The sequence below is a fragment of the Stigmatopora argus genome, chromosome 12 (assembly GCF_051989625.1).
Source record: "Stigmatopora argus isolate UIUO_Sarg chromosome 12, RoL_Sarg_1.0, whole genome shotgun sequence".
In the NCBI taxonomy this organism is placed as follows: domain Eukaryota; kingdom Metazoa; phylum Chordata; class Actinopteri; order Syngnathiformes; family Syngnathidae; genus Stigmatopora; species Stigmatopora argus.
This window is the reverse complement of record NC_135398.1, coordinates 15,724,515-15,741,706: the sequence shown is the minus strand read 5'-3', so window position 1 is coordinate 15,741,706 and position 17,192 is coordinate 15,724,515. Positions and strand designations below refer to the sequence as shown.

The 17,192-nt window shown below is 39.1% G+C and overlaps 1 protein-coding gene across 3 annotated transcripts; it reads left to right on the top strand.

Moving 5' to 3' along the window:
- Window positions 1–4,563: 4,563 nt before the first annotated feature.
- On the top strand, window positions 4,564–14,881 carry hhatla (hedgehog acyltransferase like, a). Of its 3 annotated transcripts, XM_077616166.1 has the most exons (13): window positions 4,564–4,718; window positions 5,406–5,551; window positions 7,400–7,467; window positions 7,561–7,674; window positions 8,015–8,035; window positions 8,245–8,439; window positions 8,534–8,743; window positions 9,732–9,903; window positions 11,196–11,340; window positions 11,418–11,453; window positions 11,538–11,739; window positions 11,872–12,013; window positions 12,697–14,881. In XM_077616166.1, exons 2-13 carry the CDS (start codon window positions 5,446–5,448, stop codon window positions 12,837–12,839), a joined length of 1,554 nt encoding a protein of 517 aa, XP_077472292.1. In that variant the 5' UTR covers window positions 4,564–4,718; window positions 5,406–5,445; the 3' UTR covers window positions 12,840–14,881. The 3 variants fall into 3 exon arrangements, with proteins under 3 accessions (XP_077472292.1, XP_077472293.1, XP_077472294.1); XM_077616167.1 differs by lacking the exon at window positions 8,015–8,035; XM_077616168.1 differs by lacking the exons at window positions 4,564–4,718; window positions 5,406–5,551; window positions 7,400–7,467 and having other exon boundaries at window positions 7,568–7,674; window positions 8,015–8,030.
- Window positions 14,882–17,192: the final 2,311 nt, after the last annotated feature.

The following is a 17,192-nucleotide window of genomic DNA, read 5'->3' as shown; positions in this document are numbered from 1 at the left end:
GCTAACTCCCAGTTATCGTATTTATTAGAGTATAACACGCAGCAGCGTATAACGTGCACCCATAATTTGTGACTAAAAATTGGTGTACATTTTTTTTCTCACACCAAAGCTCGCACCGGTACTGGTAACTGGCAAATACAACACGGCTGCGAAGGTGACGTTTTCACCGACAGAGGGCTGTGTTTCACATGGATTCGTGTATAACTTTGCTTCAATTTTTTTTATACAAAATATTGAGCGTTATACTCGAATAAATACGGTATCCCAATAGGAGAGAGAGCTCAGGCAGCCCGGCGGCTGGTGGGGGACCTGGGTTCAAATCCAGGTCGGTCCACTTGTGTGGAGTTTGCATGTTCTCCCCGGGCCTGTGTGGGTTTTCTCCGGATACTCCGGTTTCCCGCCACATTTCAAAGACATGCATGGTAGGCTGATTGGACACTCTAAATCCCCCCTAGGTATGCCTGTGAGCGTGAATGGTTGTTTGTCTCCCTGTGCCCTGCGATTGGCTGGCCACCAATTCAGGGTGTCCCTCGCCCCTGGCCCGAAGTCAGCTGGGATAGGCTCCAGCACCCCATGTGACCCTAGTGAGGATGAAGCGGTTCAGAAAATGAGAACAGATGATAGAGAGAGCGCCTCATGTCGTGCGGCTGGCATTGTCACAATGTTCTTTTACGCCTGCAGAAAAAGACCAGAAAATTGTGAGCCATTAATTATTATGTATAAAACAACTAGTAATACATTTATAATATTATGTATTTATTTTTCCATACTGCTTATCCTCACAAGGCTAGTGGGGGTGCTGGAGCATATCCCAGCCAACTACGGAAACCAAGCGGGGGATGCCCTGAATCGGTGGCCAGCCAATCGCAGGGCACAAATAGACAGACAACCATTCACGCACACACTCACATCTAAGGGAAATTTTAAGGATTCAACTAACCTACCATGCATGTTTTTGGGATGTGGAAAAAATCCGGAGTACCCTGGAGATGAGTCAGACAATTACGGGAGAACATACAAAGCTGGGATTGAACGCTCGTTCTGCGAACTGTGAAGCCAACCGTCCCTTATAATATTCATTTTAACATTATATTACCTCTTCCCATGAAGAACTAGAGGGTCACAATTCTGAAAGCATATTATTGGATCAGAATTGTCAATGTCGATAAAGACCTGGTTATGGCTCATTTATTGGTTGAGAATGAGACTTCACAAATCTCAAGGAAGGCCAGGCTGTGTGTTGGTTTGGAGAGTGTAGAAGATGCTATTTGTGTGTTCTGCAATTAATAGCCAAGCTGGTGTCTTCTAATTGCAAATTCTTTAATTCTCTCAAGTGGTCAGAAGGTACAAACTTGATTCCGAGACAATAAAACATAGCGAAACAAAATGTAGAATAATAACACAAAATAAAACAACAGACAGAAAATTATCACCATAACTATAACATCTTTTTGGTTTCAAATTTGAAACTTCAAACTTCTGCAAATAAGTAAATGAATTACTTTCCTCCTTATTCAAATATGAAAGTAACTATGTCACCTTACTTTATAAGAAAAGAGAAAATGAAATATGATGATTTTAAAATAGTTTTAAGTATTTTTGTTGCTCTGTTGTGCAATAAAGATAAGATAACTCCCTCCTTACACTATGAAAAGTAAAGGATAAAACCTCCAGAAATTTTAACAGGCGTCTTTATTTTTGTAAATTTGCCTTCAAACCGAAACTTGCTATGCAATATGAAATAAATAAAATAATCGACTGAAGACATCATCACCATTGGCAAGCAGATTATTTTAGCCTCACAAAAAGAAACAGAGTAAATTCAACTCACATATGGCAATTTACAAAAAATAAAAAAGATGGATGAACTTAACCCACTTCAACCCAAGATAAGTTTTAGATTTTTGTAACATTTACAAAACATTTACATAAAATGGGAAAACATCTTGATATCAAGTCAGAAAAATATTACAGGCTTTCCTCAAATGAGGACAGTTGGTTAAGGACATTTTTAATAATTCAATTCCAGGTTACGTCCACCTGTGTGGGGTTTGCATGTTCTCCCCGGGCCTGCATGGGTTTCCTCCGGGTACTCCGGTTTCCTCCCACATTCCAAAAACATGCATGGTATGCTGATTAGACCCTCTAAATTGCCCCTAGGTATGATGGGTGTGAGTGTGCATGGTTGTCCGTCCCCTTGTGCCCTGCGATTCGCTAGGGTGTCCCCCACCTCTGGCCCGGAGTCAGCTGGGATTGGCTCCAGCACCCGCCGCAACCCTAATGAGGATAAAGTGGTTCAGAAAATGAGATGAGATGAGGTGTTTTCCCCTTAATATGACCTTGTGCTGCCACCCTGTGGTTTAATGAATTAATTTTGTATGTAGCTTTTTGTATCTTTAGTGATGATAATTTGAAAAAAAAAGTTGACCTTGTTACACACGATAACACAACCGTTTCATCCTATTTATTGAAAAAAAAGTCCTATTTTAATGTTAATGTTAATGATAATATTAAGCCATCTGATAGGGTTGTGCAGGGGTCGGGAACCTTTTTGAAAGAGAGAGCCATAAACAATTCCTATTTTCAAATGTTATTCCTTGAGAGCCATACTCACAATTTAAAAGTCAAAAAATCCAGGAAAATGCGCACATTTTTACTCATTTTGCCACTTTTAAAGTAAAAAAAAGTCTGTGAATTCTTTTGACAACATTCTTAGATTCTTACGCTGTTGCTAATCAATGAATATCTATAAGTTCAATGAATATCAATGAGAGAATGGATGCAGAAGACTCTAATGGAAAAAAAAATCAATACCACAATGCCGACGTGACGTTCCCATTGGTCTGTTCAGGACTCGGCTCTCTCACCACCGGTTTCCATATTTTAGCTAAGAGCCATATGCACCCATCAAAAGAGCCACATGTGGCTCCCGAGCCATAGGTTCCCTACCTCTGGGGTAGTGGTTCTTAAGCCTAATTTTTGTTTGGACTGTAGGCAGTCTGGGTTCGATTCCAGTGGCGGTCAGATTGTGAGCATGAGTGATTGTCTGGGATAGGCTCCAGGACGCCTGTGAACCTTGTGAGGATAAGCTGTATGGAAGACGAATGAATGGTAACATTAAGCACTTATTGTATATGTCTATATTTGTCTAAAATGCAGTGGCGGGCCGTCGGGGCCTTCAAGGCCTTCTCTGCTGGCCTAAGAAATATCTGAATCATATATTATATTTTTTCCATCAATACTTATTAAATAATTCCAAATTGTCTGTTTGCTTCCTTTCATTGCTTTTCCCCCTGGTTGAACTGCTTCCTAATGTGTGTTTTCATATTGAAGCATTTAACCAATCACATTTCAGTCATCATTTGTTGCCAAGGTCAGAAATCTGCCTCAAGGCCTTCACAATCAGTTCTGCAGGCTCTGCTGCATTAAACAAGCGTCAATAAGACTGTTCCTTTAACCAATCAGATTTCGAGTTGGCACCACAATGCCTTGTCGCTGGCATAGGGATACGTCATCGCTTTCACCAACTATGTTGGCTAGTAATTAGCCACAGCTACCAAACTGTATCTGGAGCGAGCTGCACAAGCTTTTTTGTGTTGTGTTTTGTTGTGTTGATTTAAAGCCATTTTCAAGACGGACTATGCCAGAAATTCGACAGGACAGGCTCGACTTTCAGCATTAGCATCGATGGCGATATAAAAGAAGGAAGAAAGAAAGGAGAATGGATATTGTGTACAGTTAAAAAGGATTTTTGGTGAGTAAAATATGGCTATAGTATTCCTAAATAATATTTCAATTGTGGGCCCGGTTCTGATATTTGAAAAGCTCCAGTGTTTGTATTTAAGCTCCAGTGTTTGTATTTAATCACTAAATGCTGCTAGGGAGTGGATTTTATCCCATTTTAGTGAAATTTTTGCCGTTTCGCCATTGACGTCCATCGCTGTCTTTTCCCGGGGAAATTATCCCCCTGGCACGGTTGTAATGTCTGAAAAGCTCCAGTATTTGTATTTAATCATTAAATGCTGCTAGGAAGTGGATTTTACCCATTGAAGGCGCTACGAGAAAATGCACGGACCGCCACTGCTAAAATGTGCAGTTTTGTCACAACTGTAAGTATAGATGTAATATTGTTTTTACCAAATACAAATTATTGTTATCATTTCAAAGGAACTACATAAAAAGTAATAAAATGATCATTAGAGTTATCATTTTATTTTTGTTGTTATGTTAGTGATCATAGAAAATATATTATTAATTGAGTTTTAATAGGGGGGTGCACTTGTATTTAATTTACAACAGGCTAACTTGTAATTGGAATTAGCTCTAATACACAATAATATCATAATAATAGATTTACAGTCTCTTATTTGTATAATGAAAGAAAACCAAGCAAAAAAAAATACTGATGCACCTGCTTTCTAACTCATTTAAACCTTTAAGAATGTCCCAGAATGTTTGTTGTTCACCAGTATAATCAACAGTGGACCACCCCTCTCCGCGGTGCTGTAGTGGCAGAAATATAACACCCCCACCCCACCCATGCGTCCCTCCTCTACCTCCTCCGTTTGTTGAGTTCTGCAACATCCTGACTGGCCACGGCTGGCAAATGCAGCCCCCACAAGACGGATGATCTAGCCTTCTGCCGCCACCCCCTTTTCTTTTATTTCTTATCAATTCCAAGGAGACGATCTTCAGTGACTGTGTGAAGCGGACACAAGGTTAGTCAAGTCTTGTACAGTAATATTGAAATCAAAGTCAGTGTGGGCTAAGCTCTGCATACAGCAGTAAAGCACTTACAATCAGTTAGTATGCTGCACACTTTGCTGCACTCCTACTACTTAACCATGGTTACTTGGCATGATGCAGCACATGATGTGTTGTTTGTCCCATTTTTTTTCAAACTTTGACATCAAGTGCAATATGAAAAATACAAAAAATGCTCTACAAAAAATACAAGTAAATCCAGCAAAAGGATGCAGCACTCAGAATCATTCCAGTCATTATTAAAGTGGAGTGAAGCGAAGATCACATAGCTCCAGCCTCACACCAAATGCTCAGGCTATAATAGGAGAGAGGTAAGGTTGCGCAGCTGACCATGCTGATTCCGAGGAGCCAGCCATGCAATCCTATTTAAATCACTGTCTTGTCAATCCTTAAGGCTTAACAAGGCAATGTCAATTTGTGAAAAGTCTGGATATGACCATAAGTGCACTCCTTAAACACCATGTGTTTGTGAAGGACATTTATTCCAAAGTAGCCCACACTGTTTGTATGTTTTTGAATGTAATTGTATAAAATCTCGCTGGAAACTAATGATCTGTATAGCACACGGCTCACCAGTGTCATTTGACTGTGGTGACAGTGATACCATGGACATATATTTATATGTCCTTCTATTTCTTCAGTGGTGTGTTCAGGCTTCCTCTGTGCTGATACAGTTACACCATGGGGATCAAGTCTGGCCTCCCCAGATATGAGTTGTATCTCTACACGGCTGTACTCTCTGGGGCCCTGGTATGGGCTGCCAGTTGGATATTTCAGGCGTCAAGCGGTGAGTATCTGTGCATACTCTCCTTGTAAAATGCACTATCTTCAGCCACTATTCTTTTTAACAGCCACTGTTGGTACATTCAAGCACCATCTCTTCCTAACATTTTACACCTTTCTATTAATATGATGATAATTTGAGTATGACCCAAATACTGTGTGGATAAAATCTGTCACGTTGAATCCAACTATCACATTAAGATGACAAATTTAACGTGCCTAAGCCCGAAACAATGCCTTTTGTCCCCATGTAATAGCAAAAGTCATCGCACAGCTGTGAATGGCTTGAGTGTGATGTGGTGAATGGTACAGTCAGTGTAGTGAGCACTTTACTATCAGCGTTACCATTTTTTGTTTTAAAAAGCTAATTTATTGCTGCTCTTTTTGAAAAGTTATTTTTTATTTTTTTTATTTTTTTTAAAGGAATTCATGCTGGACTAACTCTCCGAGCTGTGGTTATTTTTTGCCCAGAAATAAGAGGCTTTCCTTGTTTGATATCCCCTTTTCAAAGCCATTGGTCTAATCAGGCCAATGGTTTCCCCCAGTTTATTTCCTAAATGAAAATCAATACAGGATTCTAGTAATTAAAAGAAATCAATGGGGTGGCCTGGTGGAGCGAGTGGTTAGCGCGTTGGCCTCACAGCTCTGGGGTCATGGGCTCAAATCCAGGTCATGTCCATCTGTGTGGAGTTTGCATGTTCTCCCTGGGCCTGTGTGGGTTTTCTCCAGGTACTCTGGTTTCCTCCCACATTCCCAAACAAAATGCATGGTAGGCAGATTGGACACTCTAAATTGCCCCCAGGTATGGGTGTGAGTGTGCATGGTTGTCCGTCTCCTTGTGTCCTGCGATTGGCTGGCCACCGATTCAGGGTGTCCCCCGCCTCTGGCTCAGAGACAGCTGGAATTGGCTCCAGCAGCCCCCGCGACCCTAATGAGTATAAATCGGTTCAGAAAATGAGATGAGATATTTTTAATGTGTTATTGAATTGAATGCTTTTATTGTCATTATACAAGTATAATGAGATGTACAGCCTCACCTCGAAGTGCACGATAACAACAACAAACAAACATACAAATAAATAATGACAATAACTAATAAATAAACAATCAATAAATAAGTAATAAATAATAAATGAATAAGTAGTCAACAACATAAATGAGTAGGGAAGTGCACAAATAACAACAAAAACAAACAAACTGATAAATTATAAATTAATAATAATAAATAAGCAATAAATAGTAAATACATAAGTAGTGAACATAATAAATTAGTTGTAGTCAACATACTAAACAAGTATGTATACTTAGTAAGCAAAATACTACTTCAAATGCAATATCGAATTTTGTCACATTGATTGAAGTGCTCTATATTTTAATTAACTGAATAATTCAGCAAATGCCTAGCAAATATCATATTTTTGTAAATGTTTTTAAAATCCCTGTTCGTTGGTTTTTAGCAATTGAACCCTCCATAGGCATTAACTAATTTAATTTGAGATATTACCACAATTTCTTATACAGAATATATGAATATATATTTTTATTTATTCATTCATTCAATTTTTGAAGCACTTATCCTCACAAAGGTTGTGTGGGGTGCTGGAGCCTATCCCAGCTGACTGGGCATGACGCAGAGGACACCCTGAATTGGTAGCCAGCATATCGCATGGCACAAAGAGACAGAGAACCATTCACGCTCACACTCCTACCTAGGGGCAATTTAGAGTGTCCAATCACCCTACCATGCATGTTTTTGGAATGTGGAAAACCCACGCTATAGGTCATTGATTTATTATTTTTTAGTACAGAATATGTATTGCAGTTTTTCTTCATATTTGTGTTCTTTGCTCAGAGAATGTAAGCAGACAGACTTTCAGAGAAAGTGTAAAACCCGGATGGTATTACTTTGGTCGGAAAATGGTAAGTTACTTCATAGAGCTACTTGGATTTTAGGGTATTTTCTTTTTTGGTCTGCCTTCTTCTATCTACATTAAGCTTCTGTTCCTTTCACAGGATGTTGCAGACTTTGAATGGGTGATGTGGTTCTCAACATTCCGCAATCATATTCTTTTTGCTTTCGCCGGTCATGTGATTTTTGCCAAGATCTTCACTTTGCTGGCCCCAAAAGTGCGTATGTGTGTACTGAATCTGTGTTATAGAGGGTGAAACAATGAGAATTGCCATGGCACAATACAGCATGCAGGTATACATGCCTCTTTGTTTACACTGTATATTTTAATATCTATTTACTATTTGTGCACGTTGCATACTACTGTACGACTCGATCATCACTCGGGTCTGTAATTAACATACTCCTGATAAAAGGTAGGATTGGTGCATGCGAATGAGCTCAATGTCATTAAATATAATTTAAAATCTGATAGTAATTTTATGACATTTGGCATTTTTTAAAATTTTCTTTGCTTTTTAAATGTGTTTTCTGTCTTGTTTCCTGCTGACAATGAAGATTGGTATAGATGGATGTAAGGTAACCTTAATAAACTTGTGAATGTTTTCCATCATAACACTTGTGTTATTTCATTTTACTCACATGTTTTTTCACCCTCACTAAGCAAACAAACACTTGTCCTCTGTGAAATGTATTCATTGCTGTATGGCACTAACAGCGTTTTTTGTAGCATACATGAGTCGTACAAAAATAGTACCCATAAAATTGCGGTTCCTCTTTTCCTACAGCACAGATCGCTCATCTTCTGTGTGTATGGTGGTCTGGCAGTCTTGATCACGATGGGCTGGACCTTCATGGCTTTAATTCTTTCACACTGCATCATACTATACAGTGTGGCCCTGATCAAAATCAAATGGATGTGCTTTGCGGCAGGCCTGGCCAACCTAGCATCAATTAAGCTGGAGCCCTACAACTCCTGGCAGGTTAGTGTCACTTCCTGAAGTATTTAACTAATTTAAGGGTCATTTGAGAATTGATCCACAAAACGATCATTTAATTTACCCATAACATCTATAGGAAAAATTGGTGACTGGCTCTTTTGACCTGCAAGACATTCTCTTTTACGGAGGTTGTGGCTTCACCATAATGCGCTGTATGAGCTTTGCTTTGGAGAACTGTGAGAAGAAAGATGGCAACTACACATTCTGTGACCTGATGAAGTATAATTTCTACCTCCCCTTCTTTTTCTTCGGGCCTATCATGACATTTGATAAGTATCACGCCCAGGTAATCTTTGTTTGGGATAAGTGCATTAACATTGGGGTGTGCACGACTTTATTTTTTATATTCAGAATGCATACAAGGGCAAAGGCATTTTTTTTGCAAAGGATCTAGAACATGGGTGTCCAAGCCGCAACACAGTAGCCGCAGGTTATCTTTATACCCGATAAAGATGATACATTTTCACCAATCTTTTGTCTAACAAGTTTAATCAGTGGATTGCAGTTAGGCGCTGCTGGTTTCAGAAGAGCACCCATTTGTTAAACTGTCGTTCTTGGATCAGTTGAAACAAAAATCTGCATGCACTGTGGGTCTTTGTGGAATAGTTTAGAAACCCCTGATCTTGAGAATGATGGTGAGCCATGTGTTTGCTCAGCAGTGCTTCAGAACAACCTTCAACGAGTAGTTGAATAAAAAAAATGGCTCAATGAAATCGAATGTTTACTCTCAATCAATAAATAACAATTCAAGAGCCACAAAATTGGGGGTGTCGAACATTGGCCACACTCGGTTTATGGATAGTTCTGATTCCCTTATCCTCTATCAAATAGTCTTGAATAGCTTTACCATAATGATGAGAGTTACCATCAATATGGTGCAGCAAACATTTGTTTTTGTAAGAATTGTCTAAACGTCAGTAGAAAGTACAGCCCTATTTTTCATTGTATACAATGCTATCTTTTGAATAATTCCTGCCAAATACTATATGAAGTGTGTACATGAAATACCGTCAGTTGACCGAAGTGAAAACAAATACATTCATCTAAATTGCTCAATAAGTCGTTTCTATTTAAGTTTTGACCACAATTGAGTAATAGCAAACATTGTATTCCAAAAGTCCCCTGGCATATGGCATTATATGCAGACGTGGTTTGTATTGTTATTTAATCACACTTGGTGGTCTTTCACTTTTTCTTCAATATTCATCTGTAACTAGGATCTAGACTTACTTTCAGATTTATTTTTTGTAATGGCAGTAATTTAATTCCCACAGGTAAATAACGCTACACTGACCCGCAAGGAGAGAGAGATGTGGAAAATCACTACAAAAGCCATTTTGCACCTGTCAGTGATTTTGTCGGTGGATGCCTTCTTCCACTATCTTTACATCTTGACCATTCCAAGTGACATGAAGCTGGTAACCAAACTTTCAGACTGGTGTCTAGGTGAGTGTACTGTTTACATGCTTTCTTAATATGTTGGTAATTTTCAGACATTGCATAAATCCAGATACACACTGTATTTTTCAATTGACAGATGATTTATTTACCTAATTTTCCCAACAATGGATGATGTTTTTTTTGCATCGTTCTGCTCTACTGCCTAATATTTTTTCCCATGCTGACATGCATGACAAGGATGATTGAGGTGTACCCTTTACTTTCAGAGTTAGAAGTGAACTTTAATGGATTTTGTATTTATTTTGGTAAACAAGTTATTTTTTGTTGTTGAATGATCTAGAGGTATCTGGATAATGCTGTCAGAAGGATGGCAGTTCAACCCAAATAAGTCACTGAACATATTTAGGGCAAAATCAAGAACTACCAAATCCTTTTTGGTAGGATCCAGCAAAAATTAAGACCTCTCTCTGTTAAAGTAAAATTACTCCCAAAATCCGATTTATAATCCAGTCCTATTATATATACTGCAGTGGTGGGCCGTGAATTTCAAACCGACGCCTTCAGTGCTATGTCTGAATCAATCCAACCCTCAAAAACTATTTTCTGGCTATAAAACCTTCACGTCAGCTACAGCTTCGACACATATAAAACACATCAATAATAACCTCATACAATTGAAATATGATTTAGGAATATAGCCATATTTTACTCACCAATCACCATCCTTTTTATTTGTACACAAAATCCATCCTCTTTTCTTTCCTCCTTCTTTTCTATTGCCATCGAAGCTAATGCTGAAAGTCGAGCCTGTCCTGTCGTATTTCTGGCACAAGTTTTTAGGCCAGCACAGAAGGCCTTGCAGGCCCTGACGGTCCACCACTGAGTTATTCTCTTTATGCATTTTATTGGTCTTGTGCTACTCATACCCAGGTGCGACCAACCTGAAAAACTATAGTGCATTTTTGTCATTCATCATTCATTAGCTTAGATATGCTTTTACCCTTGGTATTCATTAAACTATTCATTCAACTATTGGAGTTCAACAATTCGTTATGGCATTTTCTTTTTTTTTATTATGACTGTTTCCAACACCACCCAATGGTGCAGTGGTTCTTCCACCTGACTTAGGTGCGGGCAGTCTGGGTTTGATTCCCACTTTGTGGTGGTGTGATTATAAGCTTTAATAGCTGTCTATTTCAATGCGGCCTGCGTTTGGCTGAAAAAAAGTCTCCTGCATGCTGCCTGTGAGGATCAGCGGTATGGAAGATGAATGAATATTATCAACAAACAGTAAAATGATTTTTGTGTTCTCTTTTTACCTTTTTTTATCTTTGCAGCTGGTCTCGCTTACTTCAATCTCGTGTATGATTGGTTAAAAGCAGCTGTGATGTTTGGGGTTATTAACACAGTAGCAACACTAGACCATCTAGACCCTCCTCAGCCTCCTAAGTGTATCACAATGTTATATGTCTTCGCTGAGACGTGAGTATCAACAAAACTTTGCTTTTCAAGTTGGTGCCAGAATTAGTAGTGAACAGGTTTTTTTTTTCTTCTATTAGACACTTTGACAGAGGCATTAATGATTGGCTATGCAAGTAAGTATTTCAATAGATTCTCTTTGACAAACACAGAACATTTAATACCATAATTGAATGACTTTTAAATGAGATCTTTTATAGGTATGTTTATGACTACATTGGTGGAAATCATGATCAAATCTTCAAGGAGCTTCTGGCCACCATCAGCACCTTTGCCATAACCACTCTATGGCTAGGTCCATGTGAATTGGTGTATATCTGGTCTTTTTTTAACTGTTTTGGACTGAACTTTGAACTTTGGGTGGCAAAACTCTTCTCTATTCCGCCATTTTCTACCATGGAGGTGAGAAACTTGCTAAAATAATGATTCAAAGTCTGAATTATTATACACTTTCCCAAATGTCATTTCTTTATCCGTGTACTCGTGACATGACAAGTAAAGGCCACGCCCTGCGATTTTGTTTTATGGATGTAGGGATTTATGGGGGATGCCATGTCACGCAGGATCCGGGGTCTGTTCAATGCTGCTAATTTCTGGGCCATCGTTCTCTACAACATTCTTTCCCTGAACAGTTTAGAATTTGCCAAAATGGTTGGAAGAAGACTAATTTTCAAAGGTATGGAAAATAAATTCTGCTACATCCCTTCAAAGTCATATTTGCAGTTTCTCCACATTTTCAAAGAGATCTTGGTCTAAATCCATATAAAATGAGTAAGAAAACACGTTTCTTTTCAAATGTGAGGAATTAAGGCGAAATATACTGAGGTAAAGTAAGTTATTTTTTGGGCTATAAATCACACTGGCAGTTCGAGTCGTTAGCATGTCAGCCTCACAGCTCTGGGGTCCTGGGTTCAAATCCAGGTCAAGTCCACCTGTGTGGAGTTTGCATGTTCTCCTCAGGCCTGTGTGGGTTACTCCGGTTTCCTCCTACATTCCAAACACATGAATGGTAGGCTGATTGGACACTCTAAATTCCCACTAGGTATGAGTGTGAGAGTGAATGATTGTCCGTCTCCTCGTGCCCTGCGGTCTGCTGGCTACCAATTCAGGGTGTCCCCTGCCTCTGACCCCAAGTCGGGAGCACATGGAACCTCCACACAAGAGGACCGACCTGGGATCAAACCCAGGAACCCAGAACTGTGAGGCCAATGCGCTAACCACTCAGGTGCAACTAAACAATCAAAAATAGAGTGACTATAGAAAGTACAGCTATAAAGTACCTGAAAGTGTTCTTTAGTTCTTTTTACAGTTTAATAAATGTGGGAAACAATTTTTGGTCTAATTTTATTTTCCATTCAGGTTTTCCCCTCTCCACCATCTCTGTGTTATTGGTGACTTACTGTGGTGTGCAGCTCATCAAAGAATATGAAAGACAGCAAGCAATGCTGGAGGATGTGCAGCAAATCAAGCCAATAGATGATGGCAAAGAAAAGGCAGAATAGACACGTCCAAGTCAACTCCCTAACGTTTGTTTCATTTGCAGTACTCACAACAAAACCACAATTTCACTGGCAGGTTGTGGTTTTCAATTGGTCAAAATGCGGTGATTTTGTTACAGGTCGTATGCCGTTTTCTCAAGTTCACTTTCGGGTGATAATCATTACAATTGCTGGGCAGACATCATTTGATGGGGCACGTTGATTGTATTCAAACAATGCAAAGACTATATCTCCCTCATTTATTTTCTGTACCGCTTAGTCCAGTGTAATTTTTTGGGGGGTGCTGGAGCCTATACCAGCTGACTTGGGGCACGAGGCGGGGGACACCCTGAATTGGCTACCAGCCAATCGCAGGGCACAATGAGACAGACAACCACTCACACTCACAATCACACCGCTATCGAGTGGGAATCGAACCCAGACTGCCTGCACCGAAGTCAGGCGGAAGAACCATGAATGCATCAGTTGGCCTAAGTCAGTTTGAATTAGGCAATAAAGAAAGAGGATAATATATTATAATAATTATAAATATACTCAAAGTCAAGCATTTTTTGTAGAATTTTTATTTAGTTCATCTGAAAATGTCTTACATTTTAATCAAGTTTTGTAGTGGGTAGGCGTTCCGGCGGAGGAGTGGTTACTGCGTTGGCCTCAAAATAAAATAAAATGGTTCAGAAAATGAATGAATATAGGGGGTAAACTAATATTGCACCCGTGTATTTTTGGCACCTGATAAATGGCTTTGTTGCGTGGTAAACAGATATCAAGTGTTTCATTTCATTTTCATCTTCTCAACCATTTTATCTTAATCAGGATCATGGAGGGTGCTGGAGCCCATCCCATATCAAGTTTTTTTTTTAAATGTACAAATTGGTTGTTTTTAAAACAACAAATGACTTTATTCACTTGAATGTAAAATGCTGTGGTACCTCTAGTTACGGAATTAATTGGTTCCAGAGGGGTTTTGTAAAAGTATATTTTACATTAAATTAGCATAATTTGTTCCATGATCTTTGATACTACCGCTAAATCCTTTCAAACTTTTAAAATAAAGTTATACCCTTTTGTATGAAATATGTACGCAAATGTGTGTCTATATGCTAAACATTGAAAATTGGAAATGAAATCTCAAAGAGCACATATTGGGCAGTATTGGTGTATTATTTATCAGAACTCCTGATAACAATACCTACATTTTAGTTCCTTATCAGAGCTCTCTTCCAATACTAGTATCAGTATCGCTACAACACTAGTTAAATCAATGTTGAGCAATGAAGCCAGAATAAACATAAACAGTGCTCTGGAGTCCTCTAGTTAAATGCAGCTGTATTGATTTATATCTCTTGGAGTCATAAAGCCTAATATCGACCAAGATTGTGCTGAATATTGTTGAATGTGAAGCGTACTAATTGTAAAAAGGGTTACAGGATTGATCAACTTTGTCCTTTTATCATACAACCACGAAGGTTTATCTTAATTGTGCACAAAGCCTGCTGTGTTATCATCACATTGTCATTTATTTTTCTCTATAGGAATTCTACAATGGAAAAAGTAAAAAAAATAAATGCCACTCTTCTCATCCACAAATAAGGAGTTTTTTGTAATGTGAATATTTGAATCTAGGTGCAGTTATTGTTCAGTCGGACATCATTGCTGCACATCTTAAATGGGTCAGAATTTGATCTGTTAAATTCAAGTTGTTGTGGTGGCACTGGGTGAGTAGTTCATTCATTCAAAGTCAGGCGGAAGAACCACGACGCCCTCAGGTGGCCCCTGGATGAGTAGTATCACTACAATACGGTTTAGTCCAGACACATTTGATTAACATTGTTACGCTCACACAATGACATTAAGTGAAACCTTTAAAGGGCAGACAAACCAATGCTTATTTAATCCATTCTTCTCCTTTGGTGATTGAACTTGTTTGACCGCTGCCTCCCTCTCCAGTTATTGCTTTTACTTGGACGGATAACACGTTTGCCAGTAACAAGTTTTTTTATGGACCCCTGTAGAAAAATAAAATAAAAAATGGGTTTGCTCAGTGACATTTCAGTGTGTGCGTCCATCTTTTTACATTAGAGTGCATACGTTCTAAATATACATTATTGACCATGTAGTTTACATATAGTGATTTATTTTTTAAAATATCATATCATATCATCATCCTGAAAAATGTAGTGTATACAAGCAATCACAGAGTACCTGGGAAGGTGCTCAAAGCTTGTGCTGACCAGCTGACTGGGGTTTTACAAAGATTTTCAATTGTTCCCTGCAACAATCCATCATCCCCTCCTGCCTGAAATCTGCCACCATTATCACTGTCCCTAAAAAGCCAACCATTGACAGCCTGAATGATTACAGGCCGGTTGCACTTACGCCTGTGATCATAAAGTGCTTTGAAAAGTTGGTCTCCCGCCACATCAGGGACACAAGCCCTCCCTCAGTTGACCCTCTACAGTTTGCTTATAAAGCAAACAGGTCCATTGAGGACGCCATCGCCGTAGCTCTACACACAGCACTGAGCCACCTGGAGCACCAGGGGAACTATGTGAGAATACTTTTCATTGACTATAACTCAGCCTTCAACACTATAATACCGGACATTCTGGCTGACAAACGCTCCCACCTTGGACTATCCTCTTGCATCTGCTACTGGATTAAGAATTTCTTAATCAACCGTCCACAAACTGTTAGACTTGGTCCCCACCTCTCTTCCTCCATTACACTGAGCACTGGCTCCCATTAAGGTTGTGTACTGAGTCCTCTTCTATACTCCCTGTACACATACGACTGTACACGGACCCACCACTCTAGCCTAGAAGCGACTCCATTTCCTGAGAGTACTCAGGAGGAACAACTTGGACACTAAGCTTCTGGTAACCTTCTATAGAGCCACTGTGGAGAGTATCCTGGCATACTGCATTACAGTGTGGTACGCTGGAAGCATGGCAGCAGACAGAAAAGCCATGCAGAGAGTGATCAACACCGCCCAGAAGATCATCGGCTGCTCTCTGCCCTCACTGGATGACATTGACACCCCTCTCTACCTCAGCAGAGCCGGGAACATTGTTAAGGACCCCTACCACCCTGGTCACGACCTGTTCCAGCTGCTGCCCTCTGGCAGACGCTACATGTCTCGCAAAACACGGACAAATAGACTTAGGGACAGTTTTTTCCCAGAGCCATCAGGGCTGTGAACTTGCACTAGCACGACATACAATCCCTTCTGTGCAATAACTTCGGGGTGTGCAATAACAATGTGCAATATCTTAGATTGTGCAATATTTTAGAATTACCTGTGATGTGATTTTTAAAATTACTTATTTATGTTTTTACTGGGAAACACGCACTTTGTGGTGTAGCACCACTAATTTCGTTATAGTACACAGCTGTTATATAATGACAAGGCTTTTGATTTGATATCATTTCAAGTTGCTGCCAAGGGACGACACTGATGCATCTCAGTGTTTTTCAGGCTTTCCCTTTAATCATTTTCCCTCGGGAGAAATTTATCAGAGAGAAAGGAACATGGATGCAGTCTTAAAGAAATACCAAATGTATGTATGTAATGTATTGATTAATGTATGTATACATGTACAACTATGTGTATGTATGTATGTATGTATATGTATATTTATATATATGTATGTATGTATGTATATATATTTTTTTTTTCAGGAACACATTTATTTTTTTATTTATATACTTATTCATGTATTTATTTAATTATTAACTTACTTATTACCTATCTATTTATGTCTAAAATGCCTTTCCTGCATATGCATTCTCACTCTCTTGCTACTGTGACAATGACATTTCCCGAATGCGGGATGAATAAAGTTATCCAATCCAATCCAATCCAATCCAATCCAATCCAATCCAATCCAATCCAATCCAATCCAATCCAATCCAATCCAAATGCCCGTTACATTGACGCAAAACACTTGCTTTCCCCATCTACTCACGTCTCACCCTTTTGTTTTGCTTTCCTGCTTTTCAATTCAAACGAAGAACAAACTACATGTTAAGAGACTATGCTGGACCCCATTGTATTTAAATAAATGGTATTCATAGATGAGTGCATTTGAGGAGCAAGTCTGATATGATTTGGACTCTTTTACCGCCTTATGGTAAAAAAAATCATAATTATGCATGTATGTATATGTATTTCTTAATCATGAAGCAGCTTCTGTAATCTCACTCTGTCTAAAGGTAGTGCTTTTCTTTCTCACTGTGAAGCTCCGAAGCATCTAATCATCAAATCTAGGAAACAAAGGACAAAATCAGAAATTTCAAGGTGCAAGAAATGTCTTCTCCCATGTAATGAGACATTTTCTGGAAATGCAAGCTTTTTTT